General features: G+C 36.5%; 1 protein-coding gene across 12 annotated transcripts in view; it reads left to right on the top strand.

Moving 5' to 3' along the window:
* The window catches only part of RGS7 (regulator of G protein signaling 7), a gene marked incomplete at both ends in the record, with an annotated part of 189,726 nt that overhangs the window by 74,516 nt on the left and 92,664 nt on the right, over positions 1–22,546 (top strand). For all 12 annotated transcript variants that reach the window (XM_081323372.1, XM_081323366.1, XM_081323373.1 and 9 more), the window contains one exon: positions 12,245–12,341. In XM_081323372.1, the coding sequence (XP_081179498.1) occupies positions 12,245–12,341 (97 nt within the window). The remainder of the gene's footprint in view (positions 1–12,244; positions 12,342–22,546) is intronic.

The raw sequence follows: 22,546 nt of genomic DNA, 5'->3' as shown, positions 1-22,546 counted from the left end.
TGTAGAGTAATCAGATCTGTGAAGACTCATGTTTTATTGTAGAGCAACCCTATATGTTTATTCCAAAGGAAAATTTCATTGCTTTCAAAGGACTCACATTCAGGAAACTTGAATTAGAATGAGAGTCCTTTTGCTTCCATCCAAAGGAAACCATAAAAGTCATTAGTTATTTTATGATCAAACTATGATCTAGTATTATACCCTTTGTTCAGTTTTGAAGCAGGAGACAGTGATTTATTTTAAAGGCAAACTTTTTATCAGTGTTGTTATATTTATTCCAAGGCCTTGAACGCATTTGCAATGGCTCTTATTATGTCCAGCTCTTATGGGCTTCAGTCATAAATGTTACAGCGATTTTTGTTTTTTCAAGCCACTTCCAATAGATGCTTTTGACAAATCAGATTTTCCCCTAACTTGCAACATTCTCAACAGCAGGCATGTTATAAAGTACCATTATCCCAAATGTTCCTTTGAGAACAACACCTGTGACATGCATTTGCCCACTCACAGAGCTCCTGGGTTAAAATGAGATATACAAATCATCATAAAACTTTATGTTTTAAAAAATTGAAACACCTTAAGGCAATTGTTAAGGAATTTGTTGTGCAGAGGTCTCCTTGTGCTACCAAAGAGTTGCACAGACAAGGAAGGGTACTGAGAGTAGTAAAAGTCACACAAGAATACACTGAGTTATAAAAACAAAAAGTAGTTTACTTTTGAGGTGGTGTAAGAACAAAAATGCACAGTCAAAAAATAAACAGTCCAGGTCATAAACAATAGCAACAGTCCAAGGAGTAATCCAAACTACAAAGTCTTCTTACCGGTCCAGAGGTCAATACACAGTTCAGGTTTACAACAGTAGTAAACCAACAGCAGAGCAAAAACAGTAATAGTAGAGATCAGTGAATTCAGAGAGAGAGAGAAGCTACGTTCCTAGCTTCCTCTTATGGCCATGAGAACACTTACACACCCATTGGCCAATTAACATCTTAAAGCCATAGCATTATGGTTAATATATTTTCAACCCAACATTGTAGGCTAACACCATATGCCTAACATTCTCCCCTTTGGGTAGAATAATATATAACTCTTACAATCTTATGCACATTCTTTCACAATTAGCATTGTGTTTCACAGCACTTTGTACCTTCATAAAATGGTCTGCAATATTTACATCAGATGAACAATACTCTAGCTGTATTAATTTATCTTTGACACATTGTCTGACATTTAAATAACGAAGATCAGTATGTTTAGATCTTGTTCTTACTGCAGCATTGTTTGCCATCTTTATCGCAGCTTGATTGTCCTCATACACAATAAATGGATCATTTACATTTAAACCCATATCTAACAATAATTGTCTGTACACTAGCAGTTCTGTACATAACACTGATAGACATGAAAATTCAGCCTCCATTGTAGATAAGCTTATGTGTTTTTGTCTAATGGACTTCCATCCAATCAAAGAATCACCCAACATTATAGCCAACCCTGAGGTAGATTTACGAGTGCTTGTATCAGAGGCAAAACTCGCATCTGCATATGCAGTAAGGATTAACTCACGATTTGGCTCTAGATATAACGAGTAGTGAATAGTCTGCTTCAAATACCTTAATACTCGTTTAGCTGATTGCCAGTGTCTAACAGTTGGATTATTGTTGTACCTAGCCAATTGGTTTACACAGTAAGAAATATCAGGTCTAGTCCAATTACTCAGATACATAAGACTTCCTATCAAAGATTGGTACATAGTCTTATCAAATACAGGACTCTCAATATTAGTGTCCTTAAAATCCATAGCCATCGGAGTTTTTACTGGTTTACACATTTCCATATTGTATCTCTTTAATAACTGAGATATTTTACTGGCTTGCGACACCTTAAAACCCCTATATGTTTTCACAATATCTAATCCTAAATAGTGGCTTATTTTCCCAAGATTTCTGATTGTGAATTTATTTTCCAATCTTGAAATGATAGTTTGTGCTTCTAACTCAGTTTTTGTTATTATTGCAATATCATCTGTGAATAATAAAAGAAAAGATAATGCTCCGTTGTGTTCTCTTCTAAACAAACAAGGATCAGCATTACTGGCTACAAAACCTATTGCACTTAACTCATTAACTAAACATTTATTCCACTCATAGCCTGATTGTTTCAATCCATAGAGGCTTTTCTTTAATTCCCAACAATCATGGTCTCTATCATTGGTCAATCCTGGTGGTATTCTTAAATAGTATGTTGCAATGGAGCATGTAAATATGCAGTTTCAACATCTACATGGTTAACCATATATTGGTTTTTAGCCGCCCACACTAAAGCTGCTCTTAAAGTAGTTGCCCTCAGACTGGGTGCAAACACCTCGTCATAATCCTCAGTAGTTTGGGCAAAACCTTGTGCAACCAAACGTGCCTTATGGGTTATAGTTCCATCTACTCCTTTCTTTATCTTATATATCCATTTACAACCTATAGCTTGCTCACCAGGTGGCAGTTTTGCTTTCTTATAGACCTTAAGATCCTGCAAAGACTTCAACTCCCTGTTCATTGCAGCTTTCCATGATGCCTGTTCCTTTTCAGGATACATCCTGATCTCATCATAGTTAGATGGCTCTACACTAACTTGACATATTACACTGGCTTCATAGCGATCAGGTGGACGTCTGATACGCGTTGAACACCAAGGAATTACAGGGTTTTGAATTTCTGACTCCTTTCCTTCCTCTGATTCCTCTTTTATCTCCCCTATCTCCTCTTCATCTTTTATATTTACAGGAGAAGTATTATCATTACTAGTTACATTATCAGAGGAGTCCTCAAACACTAGGGGATCAGTATTAACGGTTTCTTGCTCTAACCTATCCCAACCAACGTGCTCAAGGAATTTTGCACTAGAACTGTTATATACATTAGTTGTGCCCTGTTCCCAGAAACGATAGGATCTGTGATTAGCTTCGTAACCTACGAAGTATAATTGCCTAGCCCTATGTTGGCCTTTACTCCTGAGTTGTGCAGGAATGTGGACCCAAGCTGTGGTGCCAAACGTGTGCAGGTAATCAAGGTTTGGTTTTTTACCATGCCATATAGTATATGGTATTTTACCAGTAGAAGTATTAACAACTAAATTCAGAACATGGTTTGCACATTTTGCTGCCTCCCCCCACAGTCTATCTGTTAAGCCTGAATCTCTTAACATGGTTCTCATCATGGCTTGTAATGTTTGCCCACGTCTCTCAACAAATGCATTATGTTGAGGCCTATAAAGGGCTGAACGTTTATGCTCAATGCCAGCTGATTCTAGCATATCAACAAAGCGCTTGTTTGTAAATTCAGTACCATTATTATTATTATTCAGTGCATAATTATCAGTAATTATGCACTGAACCTTTCTCTTTGTTTTTCTTTCCACGAACTTCAGCCAGTTTGCAAATTGTTGGAAAGTGTCTGCCTTTGACTTAAGCAGATAACAAAATCCATATCGAGAGTAGTGGTCAAGTATACTTAAAATATAACATGACCCTCCTAAACTTGGCTTCATGGGTCCAATTAAATCAGCAAACACAACTTCCAAAGGTACAGTTGTTTTGAAGCCGTTTAACCTGTTTGCAGGAATTGCCTTACTCTTTTCCTGATTACAGGCATTGCAATTCAAATACTTACTACATGGCTTCAGTTTAATTCCTTTTACTAACTCAACTGTTTTACGTAGTGAGTTAAAGTTTACATGCCCTAACCGCCTATGCAATAAATGTATGCACTCATCATGTGGCTTCTTGTTCTCACATATTGAGTTAGCTTTAACTGTACTAACCTGGTTACTTGTGAGAACAAATAAACCATTTTTCAAATTAGCAGTTACACAGGTTCCATTCCTCTCAATAGTGCATTGCTCCCCTCTGAATGTTACCACAAACCCAACTTTAACCAATTCCCTTACAGATAAAAGGTTGAATCTTAGTTTAGGTATATATAACATAGGTAACTGTTCATCAATGCATGGACAATAGGAATTACCTTCACCAGAGGCCTTCATCCTCCAACCGTTTGCCAGTGAAACATATTGGTTGCTGTTTTTCATATTAACAAACCTCTTTTTCTCTTTAGTAATGCATTGTGAAGCCCCACTATCAACAACCCACAATTCATTATTTCTGGATGTTGGTTCACCAGAAATAGCCAAACCAATGCTCTTTTTAGCCTTCCCACTGCTATTCACATTCTGTTTTTTACCCTTTCTACAGAATTTGGCTATATGCCCTCTAGCCCCACAAGAATAACATTTCTTGACGTTGTAAACAGTGGTAAATGGCTGCTCCTCTCGTGGCTGTGTCTCTCTCAGCTGGTCTCTGTCACGCCTTCTTCTGGACTCTTCCAGCAGTCTCCCAAGTAATGTTAGTCAAAGTCAGTTCCTCTCTGGTCAGGACTTCCAAAGAAGAAACATACTCATCATAACTCTCATCCAAAGATGACAAAATAATGTAGACCTGATGCAACTCTGAAAAAATCAGCTCCTTTTCATGAAGCTCTTGAAAAGTTGCCTTCATGTAGTTTAAATGGGTCAGCATATCTCCATTCTTCTGCAGACGAGCCCTAAACAGCTTACGTGTAAGGTGTATATGTGCACCCACACTGTCTCGAACATAAAGCCTTCGCAAAATGCCCCAACACCTAGCAGCAGACTCCTCACCACGAATATGGACAAGCTGCTGGTCATTCAGTGTTAGTCCAATAATGCAAAGTGCTTTCTCATTGCTACGTTTAAAGTCGTCTATCTTCTTTGCATCCTCTTCGTCATCTGGATCCCAAGTAGTAGTATCTGGTGGGTTATTTACAACAGTCCATAGTCCTTCCTTGCGCAAAAGCAAGCAGCATTTCGTGGACCAGGAAACATAGTTTGTCCCATCCAACCGGGTTATCCAGGAGATGCCTGACAACTGTTCTTGTGCCATTTTACACCAAATAGCTAACACAAACTCAGCTAGGAATACTGTGTGAACTAAATCTCAGTACAGGCCTGGGCCCATAACCAGTGTTAAGGAATTTGTTGTGCAGAGGTCTCCTTGTGCTACCAAAGAGTTGCACAGACAAGGAAGGGTACTGAGAGTAGTAAAAGTCACACAAGAATACACTGAGTTATAAAAACAAAAAGTAGTTTACTTTTGAGGTGGTGTAAGAACAAAAATGCACAGTCAAAAAATAAACAGTCCAGGTCATAAACAATAGCAACAGTCCAAGGAGTAATCCAAACTACAAAGTCTTCTTACCGGTCCAGAGGTCAATACACAGTTCAGGTTTACAACAGTAGTAAACCAACAGCAGAGCAAAAACAGTAATAGTAGAGATCAGTGAATTCAGAGAGAGAGAGAAGCTACGTTCCTAGCTTCCTCTTATGGCCATGAGAACACTTACACACCCATTGGCCAATTAACATCTTAAAGCCATAGCATTATGGTTAATATATTTTCAACCCAACATTGTAGGCTAACACCATATGCCTAACAGCAATTTTATTAAAATCTAAGTGTTTTGATCAGTGACAGGGCTGCATACAGTGACATGTTATGTCAATTTATTGAATTGGGCTTGTTTAATGCTAAAAATACAACAGTTGTACAAAATTTGGATTTTGTTTCCTCAGTTTACATCTTTATATTTAATTTGTACATAGCTCCTGATCCCTATAATTTGTCTGTTGTTTTATATGCAGCTTTCCAAAATAAATGCAATTTTTTTACAAAATTCTTCAGCAGAGAACAACCATTGATTTAGGCTGCTGTGTCCCTGGCATGAAAAAGTCCACATAGGTGGCTCAAGATATTTTGAGGGTGAATTTCTTTTACGTTCCAGGTTCAAATATAAGTAGAATTGTAAACTCTCTATTAACTGATAATTTGAGCTTCAGAATAGATCACATCCTTTCCAAGGCAAAAGATCCTGAGCAAATTCTCTGGCTTCTTGGTGGAAGAGTGTGGGGGAATCCTTTCTGAATCTCATGGGAGCTACTGCCAGCTAATGCAGAAAATACTAAATGGACCGATCTCCAAATAAAGCACATTTTATGTCTTTATGCACAGACAAAGATAATTTAGATTCTGCATGACTATGAACTGAATAATTTGAAGTACTCCTTCTGGGAAAGCTTCAGGCATAACAGAGGAGAGTCATAATGGATGTGGATAGTGGATGCAGAATGAGTCAGATATTGATATTGGCTTTCTTTTGATTTAGCAGTATAATGTCTAAAAGGAGACTTAAGTATTTTCCCCACAGTGAGCTCTATACATTCTCTCACATCCTATAGCCACATTCTCATATGATTTCCCCCTTGTTATTAAATAATGCCACAATAAGCTCAGAATAGCCCCTTTCAGATTGCAAAAAACCTCAAATTGAATCCAACCTCTGCTTCTTTATATACAGTCAATATGCACACAGCATCACTGTATCATGGAGTGAGCCTGGATACATATGATTCAACACCCATGGGCTTTGCCCAGAGATTCAGTTGATTGCCTGGGTTCAAAGCTTGGGCTTGTTGGTATAACCCCATTATTGTCAGAGAACAAAATTCAGACAGTTCATGGATGGCTTGGCTTGGGAAACTGAACAAAGACCGAGTTAGTGACAAAATAAACTTAAGCTGCTGAATTTTTCCGTTCACATGGCAAGGGGATGACCCATTTTGCTATTCAGAGAACATGAGACCAACCTTTGTCAGAATCTCATAATATTCTGGTAATTTCACATGGAGATTTTAGGTGAAAATACTGTAATATCTACTGCTTTCAGGTAGTAAGACTTAATGGGACCCTTGATTTCCAACAATTATTAATATTTTCATGGGACACCTTAGGTACATCACACCTACAAATTGTGCCAACTCCTAAACCAGAAAAGGTAGAGGCCATTTCTTTCTTTTCTTTTCATGTCTCTTCATGTATTGTTCATATTATGTATCTTGTTTTTTCCTTTTTCCTCTTGGGCCCAAGTTACCTTGTAGAGCATAGATTACAGTGTTCCTATTCTTAATCTTCCTCTTCCTGAAAAACATCTATCCACTCAGCTTGGTTTTTGAGCAGAGGAGGGATACTTTCTCAAGTTATTTTTAATGGAAAAACTTTTGAAATTTTATGTGGACCTTAAGCTACCTTTACTAAAAAAAAGTTATGTAAGCTAGGGTCTCTTGTGTTTTGTTTCAGAGTTATTTTAAGGTGTATTGAACAAACAGGAGTGCAAATCTGAAAACAGAATACCTGAATAGTATCAAAAGAATTTATTCCCTGAAACCAAACATCTTTCAGCCATCCTTAGAGAGGCGCACATCCCCTCTCAACATTTGATTGTAATATGCAGTTAATAAAAAATGAACACCTTGAGATTCAATTAATTTCTTCATAAAACATGATATCTATTAGCTTATCCTGGTAAATGTGTACATTTAGCAATGAATGAGAGAAATTCAAATTAAATTTGGTCATTTATAAAATACTTAGTTAGCTTGCTAATAAATGTTAGGATTTTTCAATTCAACTCCCCATCTCACAAAAATGTTACAAATTAGAGCATATCGCATTTTGGATCTTTGCTCGAGCATCTCCTTGGCTCGTATTGTGGTATCTCTGTGACTGCTGTTTTCTCAGTGATACTTCCCCCCTCCCCATTTTGAAAATGTCAAATTCCCTTATTGGTTTCAGAACTATGATTTTCTTCTTCCTCCCCATGGCAGCTCTTTTGCACCTTCTGCACAGTTGGATTTGTTCTCTTTTAAAAAAAAACACACAGTGCAATATTGCATTCTCAGAGCTGGTCTGGATGATACTGATAGGAGATAAACAGACCACTAGATAGGAAATGCTGAAGCAAAGCTAAGGAGCTAATTCTTTACTTTGTAGTTTCCGAAGTCAACAATGGCCTCTCAGGGAGAGAGGCAACCATGCTAGAAAACAACACTTTTCTGATTTGCCTGTTCAGTCAAAACTTGACAAGTATTTCAATGCTTTATCCTAATTCAGCTGCAACAGATTCTAGCTAGGGCAGGGGTAAGCAACCTCGGCTCTTGGCTGGCTCAGGAATTCTGGGAGTTGAAATCCATGAGTCATAAAAGAGCCGAGGTTGCCTACCCCTGAGCTAGGCAATCAGAGCAGAAAATGGCTTTAGTAGAAAAAGTTTGGCTTTAGTATATTATGGCTTTAGTACATTATGTTAGTGAGAACATAATTATTTGCATTTGAATAAAAAATACCTTTGTCAGGTATACTGCATTTATCTGAAAGAAGGATAAAATTTAGGAGAGTTTTGATGCCATATTGATCTGGAAAAATAAAAATAAAAAGATAGATGAATTATTCATAGAAAAGAATGTGCCCCCTATTACTACACCTTTAGTTAATTTAAAGATGCTAATTGTTTCTTTAGGAAGCAAACTTTTTTAAGGGTAAAATAATATTCCTTTCAGGTACATGGAATAACGCAGAAAAAATTGGGATTATATCAATTGTCAATACAGTTATGGGTTTCTGTGAACTCAGATTTAATTTTGTAATGCAAAATAAATTCAAGAAAGAGACATCTATATACAACTAAAGGTCTCATCATGATCTTTAATAGTGTGAAACGGTGCATCATAGGCAACAATGTTTGAACCAAGGTACAGAATATGTCTAACATCTGGGACCCATGGCTCTGGAGGGAATAAAATTAGGGGAAGTTGTAGCTGCTTCAGTGCTACTCTCTTGCAATCCCTGGCTCCCTCTTCCACCCAGTAGTAGTAATTTACTTGTCTATTGGGAAGAGAAGGGAAGGGAGATTTCCAATGCGTCCTACCAAATTCTCACAAGGAAACTTAATGGGGTTTCGCAGTTTCCTTGCTCCTGCTCCCAATGCTTTTTTTTGCCTCCCCTTAAGTCATTTTGTTTCTCTGTTTAGGTAAGGAAATATTTCTGAAATGAGCACCCTTCAGGTTATCTAGTAGCATTTATAGATAAAGTGCTTGTTTACTGAGAGTCTAAATTTGAAGGAGTTCAAGAGAAAAATGAGAGAATAGTTTGTGCATCTGTCAAAATGGTGTCTCTATCTGTTCTGTAGGCATTGGTGGTGCTTGGCAGCATGCATTTTGAGGCACCAACGATGATGGTTGTGATATTTGTGGTACTGGATTCATTGAGTATTAAAAATATACTGATGGGCTGCACAGGGCTGTTTTTAGGCCTCATGCTGTGCAGGCCTGAACTAGTTTCTTATGAAATCACCTTGGGGAGAATACTTTCTCCAAACTGAGACATTAGTGTGGAAATGCACACTTTTAAAACTCTGCATATTTATATTCCTCCCCAGCATTTGGTTTTAGAAGACCTTAATTTTGTCAGGAAATATATTTTAGCTCTTGCTGAACTGTTTTTTTATTATTATTATTGGTCTGTATTTTAGTCTGTTTCTAGCCTGCCTGGATATTTTATATGTTTGTTACCCTGATTTTTAGTCTCTGCTTTATATATTGCAATTTATGCAGCATTCTGTGCTTAATTGATTTTATAATCATATAGTTGCATGTTTTATGTGCATTATCCTCAGGTTTATAGAATTATCCTTAAGCTGAATGAATACATAATATTGATGCTTTTAATGGTCTTAGCTCTGCATGATTTTAAAATTAGCTGTTATGTTAATGGGTTAAGTTTGTTTTAATCTTCGTTTGTTCAGTTGTATTCTCCACTTGGAGAACAATTTGTTACAGGAAACTATAAATAAGTGAATGCTTTGACCAAGTGTGAAAAATGGCAACTAGAGACTATGAGAAGAGAAGGCTGTATTGCTCAAAGATACAATCTTTCCTTTGGAAATGGGGTGGGCAGGGTTTTACAACTTGATTCAAAATTATTTGCAAAGTGTACAAATATAGATTCAATTGGCATTTGACTCCCCCGTATATTAATATAAAAAACACATTGAAATCTTAAATGAAATATTATCAGTCATTATGGATATGTGAGTGTGAGTGAAAAGGGAACATCCTTCGTTCCCTTATATTTAAAATAAGGCTGCTTTGTCTTGATCAGAAAGGAAGACTGAACCATATCACAGGGACATGTCTGCAAAAATACACATACAAACAACATGCAATAGAGATTGGAATACTTTCCGGGAAGCTGTCATTTAAATTAAAATCTTTTTAAAGATAAGTCATATTTCATTTTTTTCATACTTTCCATTTTTCAAATGTACCTTGAAAGCGGACTGTTTTTGACATAAGATCAATATTTTCAGTGTCAAATGGCTTATCTAAACATTTCCCCCCAACAAACTCTGCAAGCTAACCCAAGACAGCTGAGAAGATTATAGGAAGCTTGCTTCCTGATATTCAGGATGCTGCTTATAAGCACTATCTGCTTATAGAGCTCAAAGCATTGTTAGAGACCCCACAGACCCACTTTATGGTCTGTTTCTGTTGCTCCCCTTTGGGAGGAGGATTCGAAGTATTTCTAGCAGGACTACCCGATTCTGTAATAGCTTTGTTCCCTTTGCCATCCATCTGGTAAACTCGCAAGATTCATTTTTCACATGTATACACAATGCAAACTAGACTGTGGTTTTTCTGTGTCATATAATATATCTGGGTGTATGCATAATATATGGGACGTGGTGGCTCAGTGGGTTAGGACGCTGAGCTTGTCGATCAGAAGGTCGGCAGTTTGGTGGGTCGAATCCCGAGTGCCGCGTAACAGAGTGAGCGCCTGTTACTCATCCCAGCTTCTGCCAACCTAGCAGTTCGAAAGCATGTAAAAATGCAAGTAGAAAAATAGGGACCACAACAGTGGGAAGGTAACAGTGTTCCGTGCACCTTTGGCGTCTAGTCATGCCGGCCACATGACCACGGAGACGTCCTCGGACAAGCGCTGGCTCTTTGGCTTTGAAACGGAGATGAGCACCGGCCCCTAGAGTCGGAAACGACTAACACACATGTGCAGGGGAACCTTTACCTTTACCTATATGCATAATTCTGTATTTATTTATTTTTGTCATATTTATGTAGTGTACATTGGAGGTGGTGACCCTTTGAGAGCTGTATGCAATGAAATTTCATTTTAATGTATGCCAATTAGTATACATTCACAGTGACAATAAAGTTATTATTCTTTTCTGTTCTATTTCCCCCTAACAAACTCTGCAAGCTAACACAGGCCTTTAATGAGAAATTTTAATTTTTTTCCAGGTTTCAAGTGTCAAAAATGCTATGTTTAACTGATTAAAATGTAGCATTAAATAATCAACATTCCCAATCTGTGATATCACAGAAATAGAGCCATATGTACCACATTCAGTGCCAGAGTTATATATGAATGAGCAAGTCATTTAAGAATTCAGTAAAGATGTACTCAAAATTATTAATACTCAGCTGACAATTGTTTTACTAACTAATCAACAAATGCTTACTACTATATTCAATATATTGAACTTTGAAGAAGGATGTATGTATGTTTAAGTGCTATTATATTAATTGTGGAGAAGCTGAAAACAATGTTGGGTACAGAATACTTTTTGACAACATTAGATGAAATGATTAGCTCAGTCAATAAACTTTGTCCTTACCCTCATTCCTGTCTCTTCCTTCAGTTTACAGTATTATCAAAGCTGTATTTATGGACAGTTCTCATAAGAGCTTTGACCTTGAGTGTTAATTGGCAGTATAGTGTTTAAAGTCTTGGATCTGTTTCAATATAGTCATTAAGATCTTGGATTGGGAAAATCCTGATTCAAGTCAGCATTTGACCATGGAGGTTACTTGTTGCTTTGGTCAAGTTACTGTCTTTATGTCTAGGTTTTTTTTACAGCTTTCTTCACAGCATTAATAGCATGAGGATTAATTTTAGTGGAGACGCCGCTGTATGTTGTTTTAAGCTCTCAAAGGAAAATGTAGGATATGAATGTAGCTACTGTCAGTCAATCTATATGAATAATTAAGATTCAGAATAAAAAAATTGTTTCTTGATACAGAAAATAGTTATCTTAGAATTGATGCCAAAAGAGATGATGGTGGCCTCTAACTTAGATGGTCTTATTTTAGCTATTAGTAGCTACTGTTTAAGAAAGCTACATATAATTGCAATATCAGAGGTTATTTTCTTCACTTAGGCATTTAGTTTGGTCACTGTGGCAACAGGGTACTGAATTAGATCAACTTAAGACTCATCCAGTCTGTTTACTACTCAAGAACATAATATGTTTATTTGTTCCTTTTTCTCCAGATGGAAGATGTCATAGCTCGTATGCAAGATGAGAAAAGTGGGATTCCTATTCGCACAGTCAAAAGCTTTCTCTCCAAGATTCCCAGTGTTTTCTCTGGTAAGATTCAAAATACATATTGTGATTCATTCAGTACTGGAAAAAATACATGTGAACAATGCTAAAATGGAAAATGAGTACAGGCAAGACTCAAAATAATTACTACAAGTCTGTAGTAATTTATAATAAGGTTTAATTTGCATTAGTAGTTTATACTGTAAGTTCCATCCTATGTTAGCACATTATTTTGGATTCCCCTGCCCCCAGCAATTTCTTCTTTGGAAGAAGATCTGGAGCTCTCAAGAAGCCATGTGTTCCCGGAAGATTAATATTGACAAGTGTCTCTTCCTCAGAAAATAGAAAAATAAAAATAAATTAAAAAGACAAGATTACAAAGAAGCAACCTCTGATCTTTTTGACAATGGATTTAAATGTATTTAGATTTTACCTTCTTTCTCTAAAGTTACATCATAATTTCTTTCTTCTATTAGCTATTGTTTCTAACTATCAAACTTATAAATCACAAAAGCTCATTTCTTTTCTTTATCTTTTCAGCAAAAAATCCATAAGGATCCAGCCCAGTCACTTTTGTTTTGCACAACTCATTTTTATTTCCATTTCTCTTATTGTTTGCAGTATTTCCATTTTATGAATAAGCAAATTCTTAGTTATCTAAAACATCCAGATTTTTTAAAAAGATCTATGGCTTTCAGAAAAATAACTTTCCATCATATTAAAGATTTTTTTTGCTAATTTAACTTGAGTCATTTTAATATCTTTATCAGAAGTTTTATCTTTTTGTGGACAAATTATTCCATTCCAATCTTCCATTAAACCCCAATTTCCATATGGTTAACTAACTAATATAATTATATTAGTTAATCCATAATTCATTGTAAAATGTTACCTTATCCTTACTTGGAGCATATATTTCAATTATCAAAGTCCTGGCCCCATGCAAAATGGCTTCAACCCCGACTTTAATAATCAATAACCAGTTGGGGTCATAACTGAGGGTTTAATTACAATACAACTCTATTTCTCTTTTTCACTCCTTTTTGACTCCTGCTGAAATAAATTCTTTGCCCAAATTTTTGCAATTCAAATATTTTGTATCTTTTTCATAATCTGAATTTTTGGCAAACAGATTACCGGTACATCTTGTTTTAATTTGATTGACAAATATCTCTTGAAGGAAACATTCTTGGATATCTCCTCAAGATATGGACTGTTCCCTACTTATTCTAAGAAAGAAGCCGAGTCCTGCCTGTTGTAGAGAGTCCTGATATGAAGAAAAAAAAGCAAGCTTAGCTGGTTACCAGGTGCAGAAATGCCAGTTTATGGAGAAGAGCAGGATTTCTTAAAAATCTATTCATTAATGAGGACCGCTTCACCAAGTTCCCTTTAATGGCCTGTAACTGAGCTTTCGGGGAGGGGGAGGGGATTTTCAAATCTCAGGCTTAAAGTTGCCATATACAAGGTGCTGATGGTCAGAAGCAATGAACTTTCCTCACCTGCATGTAGTTACAACATAAATATAGAGAAGAATATTTATAGCTTAGGGTTGAAATGAGGGGTCCTTGGTGCTCTCTGAGCTTGGTTGATTTCTTGCAGATGTTTCATTACCCAAACTATGTAGCATTATTAGTACACTGATGATATTATTTAGTTTGGGTAATGAAATATCTGCAAGAAAACAGTCAAGCTTAGAGAACACCAAGGACTCCTCACAACATAAACATGCCCTGCCTATTTAGCTATGTCAACATAACAGTGCCTCAATCTGATGTCAGATCTTACCTAAAGTGACAGACTCGTATCATCCTTAGTTGTACTAATATTAAAATATCACTGTTATTGCTTCATAGTGTGACCTTTCTTCTGCTTGTCAGATGTGACTGAGACTGCTTTTGAACATAGGTTTAGCACTGTTTTGGAATAGCATTCACCCTGTGTCCAATACTACTCCAACTAATAGCTAATAACAAGAACTCATCCTGGGTCCAAGAATACTCTTGGTTCCTGACTTTTATTGACTTACTTTTTAATGTAGCTTAGCTGTGTCTTGCACAGAACAGTAGCAGTAAGAGGTGTGCAGAGTTTCTCTGCAAGGTGTTGAGTAAGGAATGAAAAGGACTGGAACATTCTAGAGCTGGGGTGTCAAACTCGCAATGTCATGTGACGTGTCGTGACATATCATGTCTTTTTTGCTATTGCCAGCAATGGGGTTGGCGCAGTTTCGCTACGATGCATCTGGCCTGTGGGCTGGCAGTTTGATACCCCTGTTCTAGAGGTTTTTTACTTGGGAACACTGGGATGTGATGGAGAAGACATTACACAATGTTGGAGAAAATCTAGAAATGAATCTGACTGAGCTCAATATAAAGGCTACATTGTGGTAAGGAGAGAAGTGAAGTAGCTCTACTGCATTTTTCTTATTGCATTGGCAGATTGTTGGCCAGGGACCTTCTTTAGGGTCCATAATTCCATGGTTTGTCAATAAAGACACTAATATATAGCCAAGCCTTGACATTCATGAAGTCGAGTGATGTGCAAGAGTCAACTGTTAAATTTTCTGGAATTTTGTGAGCCAGTTGACAGAAGGGTGCTTCAGTGCCTAGCAGGTCAATCAACTGTTCTGTGGCCAGGTAGAGAACTAGAGGAAGAACTTTATATAAACCTGATATCTTTTCTGTAGCCAGAACTTTATTACATGATGGTTTGTGCAGATTAATGATTTTTTATAGAAAAACAAGAATGAAGTTATTAGTGGATTGGGTTTGATGAATGAGCCTTTATTATTTATTATACATGTAAATCAGAATTCATTTTTTCAAGAATACAGGAAAACCCAAGAACTTGGGGGAGGGGTGTATTTCAGGCTTGGCTATAGTCATAATTAATCATATGTATGTGCGTGCATGCACACAGATACACACAAACACAGAAACCGATTTGTCAGTGGGAAGTTTCATGGCATGTATTGCACACACTTGATTGTAACCCTAATAGCTGCCTTTGCCCACTCTTATTATGCAAAGTGATTATTATAATGGGAGCTGGAATGTAAGCAATTGGTATGTGTTTCCTGAACTTTTATTGGCCTGGAACAATTTCTATTTCATTTGAATCAGAACTGAAATTAAATGCAAATGTTACCTTGTTTTTGGCTAGTGATGATATTAAACAACTGAATGGTATTCAATATTCTGTGCCTCTGTTTTGAACTGTTTTATCTTTGCCAAAAAAAATCGGTAGCAAATCTGAAGATATAAAGTATCTAGTGAGTTGGTATAATTGGAGTCCAGAAGCTCCCTGATAGGGATCTGCCATTCATATTTGTCATCATTTGACAGAATCAGATATAATCACATTGCAGATTAGATGTGTTCTTGTCTGACACTGATTGAAAATGAGTATCAGTAATAAGGAAAGCAAGTTGATTTACATTATGGGTGTCAAACTCGCCATGTCACATGACATGTTACGACATATTGTGACTTTTTTTGCATTGCCGGAGCTGGGGTGGGCACGGCCTCCATATGATGCAACTGGCACATGGGCCAGCAGTTTGACACCCCTGATTTACATTCTCTCTGTGATTACAGAAAGAATTGTCTAAACTAATGATAAGGGAAGAAAGTCAGATGTGTTAATTATAAAAATAGTGTAGAAGGGTGCACAGTTTTTGAATGTTTAAATGCGATAAAGAGCAGTTGTATAAACATGTTCCCAAAGACATCTTTATTTCTTCCTGTTTACTTGAGTTTTCATACCTGGACCTAAATGTTGAAGAATTAATCAAAGGCTCAGGAGGAAAGAGACAACCTTTATAATATGGCTGACTTGTCAGATGTTTCTGCATGATCTATTTTGTTAAATAAAGTTATATATCCTGATTTATTTTATCCTCATCTTTTAGTGAGGTGAATTTTAGTGAATGGTTTTTAAAGATGATAAAGGATCAAGAAATTTAATGGGATCCTTTTTCCAGATTAATGGTTTGAAGATGGAAAAGTCTACATTTGAATTAAATCAGACAACTTCAGTATGGATTAAGCTATCTATAGTGAAGTCACATCTTTGGTTAATTCAGATTGTAATATACAATAGCTTTGGATATCACTTCTGGGAATTATATTGTAAAATCTATTGGTGGTAATCAAAAGGTTACCTGTTTTGTTTTACCTCAACATTTTCTCTACCCTTTTTTGTGTTTTGTCAACATTTAACCTACTGTTCTGCAGGTTTGTTGACTTTGACTCCTACAATCTTTCCAACAGTTTGGTCTTTGGGAAAAGATTCTCTAAGCACATGCTGGAAGTTATCCAGATTCCCCTTTTTGCTGCCAGTATAATTCAAGGACAAGAAAACCTCACATTGCCAAATAGGCTCTATAACTTCAGACTAGGATTCTAGTCAAGCATCTCGCCACTTCTGTGGGTGAACTTGGAATACAGTCAAATGCTGAAACCAGTCAGGTTGCAAACATCTCAATGCTGTATTCCTCCAGTCTTTCTTTTTTTAAATTAAGTCATTTCACAGTCTTTTGTTGTTATTGGATGCATTTTTAATAAAAGCCTACCAGGTTGGAATGTACTGACTTTCTTGAAATGTTAAGATTAGTATTGTTAAGACGCTAGATTTAGCAACAAATTAATTTTCTGGCTAGACCATTTGCAATAATGAGGAACACTATGCTATTACAGACCCTAAGAGACTGGCTTTTATTGAACTCATTCCCATAAAAGTGTTATATTGGTTACACTGCTGTCTGCCTAGCAACAGTTATTAAGGTGATCAGCATAAATTTTCAGATTTTTTCTTTCCTCAATATTTTGCAACTTACGTTATATTTTATTCAGAAAAGCGACATACAACCGACTAAACTGATTTTATTTGCTTGAATAAAAAGTGTGATCACAGCCTTTCATTGTTTTTCTGATTTTTTTCCTTTTTCAAATAAAGACTTATAATATTATTTTTGGTTTTGAAATTAACTTTCTTATTTAAAATTTCTTCCAGGTAAGAAATTTATAATTTCTTCCACTTAAGAACTGAAAAGATTTGAGGTAGTCCTTTATGTTTTGGTGGGGTGAAGACAATTTTGTTCTCTTCTTTTCTAAGCTTTAGTTTTTTGCTTTTAAGTTATTCAAGAGCTGGGATTAAGAGAAGATTCTTACTAAACTATTCAGCTCACTAAATGGGACAGGCTAAAGAAGTCAAGCATGGGTCTGCTAGGGGTGGCAATCTCTCAGAGTTAACTTTTGAGAAACTTTTGTTTAAAAAAAAGATATCCACCACCTGTGGAAACCATTGCTCTACTCACTTCCAAATTCTTTCCTGCCTTTATTATTTTTATAAATAACTCAAGGTAACGAACATACCTGATTACCCCCTTCCTCCTCCTATTTTCCTCACAACAACAAACTGTGAGGTGAGTTGGGCTGAGAGAGTGTGATTGTCCCCAAATCACCTAAGGAAAGACATGGTTTTAATTATATAAAATCACTTTAAACACATCACATTTTAAAATAGTTTAATGTATAAAATTCTTCTCACATGCTTATTAATAGATGTAACTTCTGTTGTTCTGAGATGGATAGTTGTTAGATTGACAGAAATATTTTGGGATTCTGATTTCAGTCACAGTGTTTGGCATTTTGACTAAGCTTATTTGTGGGAGGGGGGAGCCCTGTTGCTTGAATGACATAGAATAGCAGGAAGACAATAGTTAAACTATTAGCGATTCTTGATGTATGGTTAAAGAATTTGGTAAGGTTTCAGATTTCCAGTAAAGTGTCAATATAATCCAGTAGATGGTGATGGATTTGATTCTGATGTAGCCTTTAGCTTCTTATATATTGGAATTGCGAACTCTGTCCATCATGCAATGCTGCTGGGAAAAAACAGATGTCAGAAAATGTGTACTGACATTTTTACAGTGATACTTATGGAAAACATATGTTGCACGATTTACCCTAGTGAGGTGTAGTTCAGATATTGTAAAGGCATACAGTATGTGTAATTCATGCAGATCTGTGATCTTCTTTCAATTGTTGTTCAAGAGTGATTTTTTTTCACATATGAATTGTTCTGATTTAAAGATTGTATCCAAGACTATTTTTTTTTAGATAAGGTAGCCTTACTTTTCATTTCTTACAGCTGTTTTCATTAATTAATTAGTTCTATCTCTACATTTTAAGTGTGTGCATGTGTCTCTCTCTGTGCATATTGTTTACAGCTGCCTTTTTTCTGAAAACCCAAAGTGGCATACATAAAGTCATCCCTCATTTTATCAGGTTGAGATATTTCAAAATTACCTAATGAATTCTGTAGGTGATTGGAGACTTGAACATGGATCTTATTAACCTCAATGTAAGATTCTGACCTACTTCTATTCCAATCAGGGATGAGAAATTTGAATCATCATTTGAACTTGATGAATATGTATTTTAACTGTTTCCCATTAAAACTTGCTTAAAAATTATGTTGTTCTACAACAGTTACTTCAAGATCAGTAGCAGTGTGTTAACTGCATCCTATTAAGCCATTTTTGTACTATGGTTTGTTGAACTGTTCACACTTTGGCTAATCCAAAACTAAACAAATTCTCATTATTATTTACTGTGGTGAAACTAATGTCTTGGTTGGTTAAAGTCCCTCTCCGCATATTTTAATAAGTTCACTTGTGATATCAAGATTTATGACATTTTTATACATCACATTTATTGTAATAAGACAACACTACACTTACAGTGCATTCAGAAAGTATTCAGACCCCCTTCACTTTTGTCAATTTTGCTTTGCTGTAGCCTGATTCTACAATTGTTGAAATTCATTTTTTTCCTCATTCATCTACACTCTCATAATGACAAAGTGAAAACAGAATTTTAGAAATGTCTGTAAATTTATTAAAAAGAAAAAAACTGAAATATCACATTGGCATAAGTATTCAGACCCTTCACTCAGTACTTTGTTGAAGCACCCTCAGCAGCAATTACATCCTCGAATCTTTTGGGGTATGATGCAACAAGCTTTGGTTTGGGGGATTTCTGCCATTCTTTCTTGCAAATCATCTTAAGCTCAGTCAGATTGGATGGTGACTATCGGTGGGCAGCCATTTTCAGATTTCTGCAGAGATGTTCAATAGAGTTCAAGTCAGGGCTCTGGCTGGGCCACTCAAGGGCATTCACAGAGTTGTCCCTAAGCCACTCCTGTGTTTGTCTTGCCTGTGGACTTAGGACCATTGTCATGTTGGAAAGTGAACCTTCGGCCCAGTCTGAGATCCTGAGCACTGTGGAACAGGTTTTCATTGAGGATATCCCTGTACTTTGCTCCATTCAGCTTTCCCTCAACCCTGACTAGTCTTCCTATCCCTGCTGCTGAAAAACACCCCCCACAGCATGGTGTTTCCACCACCATGCTTCTCTGTTGGGATGGTATTGGGCAGGTGATGAGTGGTACCTGGTTTCCTCCAAACATAATGTTTATAATTGAGGCCAAATGGTTCAATCTTGGTTTCATCAGACCAGAGAATCTTGTTCCTCACAGTCTGAGAGTCTTTCAGGTGCTTTTTTGCAAACTCCAAGCAGGTTTTCATGTGTTTTGTACTGAGGAGAGACTTCTGTTTAGCCACTTTGCAATAAACCCAGATCAGTGGAGGGCTGCAGTGATGATTGTCCTTCTGGAACTCTGTCCCACTTCCACACAGGATCTCTAGAGCTCAGTCAGAGTGACCATTGAGTTCTTGGTCACCTCTCTTACTAAGGCCCTTCTTCCCAGATTGCTCAGTTTGACTGGGCGACCAGCTCTTGGAAGAGTCCTGGTTGTACTAAACTTCTTTCATTTGAGAATTATGGAGGCCACTGTGCTCTTAGGGACCTTTGGTGCAGCAGAAATTTTATTGTAGGCTTCCCCAGATCTGTATCTTGAAGTAATTCTATCTCTGAGCTCTGCAGGAGTTCCTTTGACTTCATGGATTTTACTCTGCTACAGTATGCATTGTCAGCTGTGAGGCCTTCTATAGAGGGGTGTGTGCCAATCCAAATCATGTCCAATCAATTTAATATACCAAAGGTATTCAAGGTGTAGAAACATGTCAACAACGATCAAGAGAAATGGGAGGCACCGGAGCTAAATTTCAAGTGTTGTTGCAAAGGGTCTGAATACTTATGCCAATGTTTTTTTTTTCTTTTTAACAAATTTACAGACATTTCTAAAATTCTGTTTTCACTTTGTTATTATGGGGTACTGATGAACAAAAACAAATTTTAACAACAGTATAATCAGGCTGCAGCATAACAAAATTGACAAAAGTGAAGGGCGTCTGAATGCACTGTATATAATATTCCAACTTATAACATATAGCACATTGGGAGACAAGTAATGCCATGACTCTTTAACAAATTTAGGTCCTAAGTAAGCCACCAGAGTCTCTTTGGATATTGAAATGGACAACATATACATTTAATAAATAAATAAAAAATTGCCAACTGTGTCTCTACATTATTTGTTATCTTATCTGCTATAAGACCTTGTTCACTTGTTGTATCTTGTTATATAAACTAGTTTTGCTACCAATATGTTTCTCCATTTTCTGTTGTTATCTTTCTGTGTTGTGCTAAGCCATGCTTCATTTTGACCATGATTTCTTAATTAAGTTACATTGATTATTTGTTAAGCCTTTCAACTGAAAAGCACAATCAGGGAAACAAGTTTCACAGAGACATTGTTTAATGGGGTTTAATGCCAAAAATTAGTAGAGAAAATTGAGAACTGAGATATGTTCTCCTCTACTAGTGAGTTATTAATGTGGAATTTCTTTGAAGCTTTTGAAATTTCTTTTTCACAAGATGTCTCCAAGATGGGCTACAGATCCATTTCTTTGACAAGCCAGTAAAAACCTTTCTGTAAAGGAATTTAGGACTGATCTTGGGGAAGGCATAAAAAAGGAAAGAGCTGCTAAGGAAGGACTTGGACTGGAAATCGCAAGTCCTGAGATTGAAGCAAGCATAGAAAGAAGTTTAGCATAATTCCATCTTGGTTTTGTTTGGTATAGGATGGGGTGGAGATGAACTTGGGCAAGTTTCAAGATTATACTACCATACTCTACACCAATAGAGTAGCATTTTTGGATTTCCTGTACTGCCTGTTTCTTGATTTAACCTAACTAGAAGAACTAAAGCTTTCCCTTCAATGATTTCTGGTATCTAAAGTTACTTTTTCTCTCTTGATCTCAAGATAGTACTTCAACATATAGTTGCCAAATTACATTAAGTCAAAACAAACCTCTGGATTCAGTCCTTGACCCATCACTCTTCAATAAATTATGATGACATAGAGGAAATACCTATGACATTTTCAGATGACATGCATCTCCATTCATATTCTCTCTACTTGAGGGATCCTTGGGTCAGGGGTAGGGAACGATGGCCCTTTTATGACTTTTGGGCTTCAATTCGCAGAATTCCTGAGCCAGACATGGTGGCTCAGGAATTCTGAGAGTTGAAGTCCACAAGTCATAAAGGGGCCATTGTTCCCTGTCTCTGCCCTAAGTGAAGAGCTCCTGCTACACTGCAAATATTATTTATTGAATAGAAACTCTCTATCCCTCCCTGCCCTCCAAAAAATCAGGATTGAGAAAAAAAAACTAAGGACATTACTTTTTCCTAAGAATACATTTTAAAAAATTGGCTCCAGCTTTCCCCTTTTCACCAGTATAACCAGTCCCAAGTAGTTTTGGAAAAATTGATACTAGATTATAAACATAACATTGAAGTTAGCAAGATAAGAAGGATTTTAATTTTTATAACAGCAATGAGGGAAGGATTGTGGAGAATAAATTAATGGCAGCTAACTGCATGACTCTAAGATCTGAATAGATATTTAAAGCACTGTTGAATACTGTCTGGGCTACTTCTCAAATCATTTATTTCCTTTTGTGGCCATTTCCAAAATAATCTGTTTTAATTCCTGGCTTGGCTTTTGCTTCCTTTGTAATGCATTTCTTTGAATGCAGACTTATACACCACTCAAGGTGCATTCAGCATTCCCCAAAATTAATCAGAATTGCTACTATTTTTGGAATGTTCATTTCAACCTTCCTCAATCATTTAAATGGATTTTATCCATTTCAAATCTGGTGCTTTGTAATGTGAAATCCTTTGAACCAACAGCAATGAAAGACAGATAATTGTAGCAGATATAGAATTATTGACAATTGAACAAGCAACATTAATAAAAACACAACCGATGAATCATTT

Source organism: Vipera berus, assembly GCF_964194415.1.
Source record: "Vipera berus genome assembly, chromosome: 1".
In the NCBI taxonomy this organism is placed as follows: domain Eukaryota; kingdom Metazoa; phylum Chordata; class Lepidosauria; order Squamata; family Viperidae; genus Vipera; species Vipera berus.
Note: the sequence above shows the minus strand (reverse complement) of the source record. Positions and strands in the feature narration are given on the sequence as shown.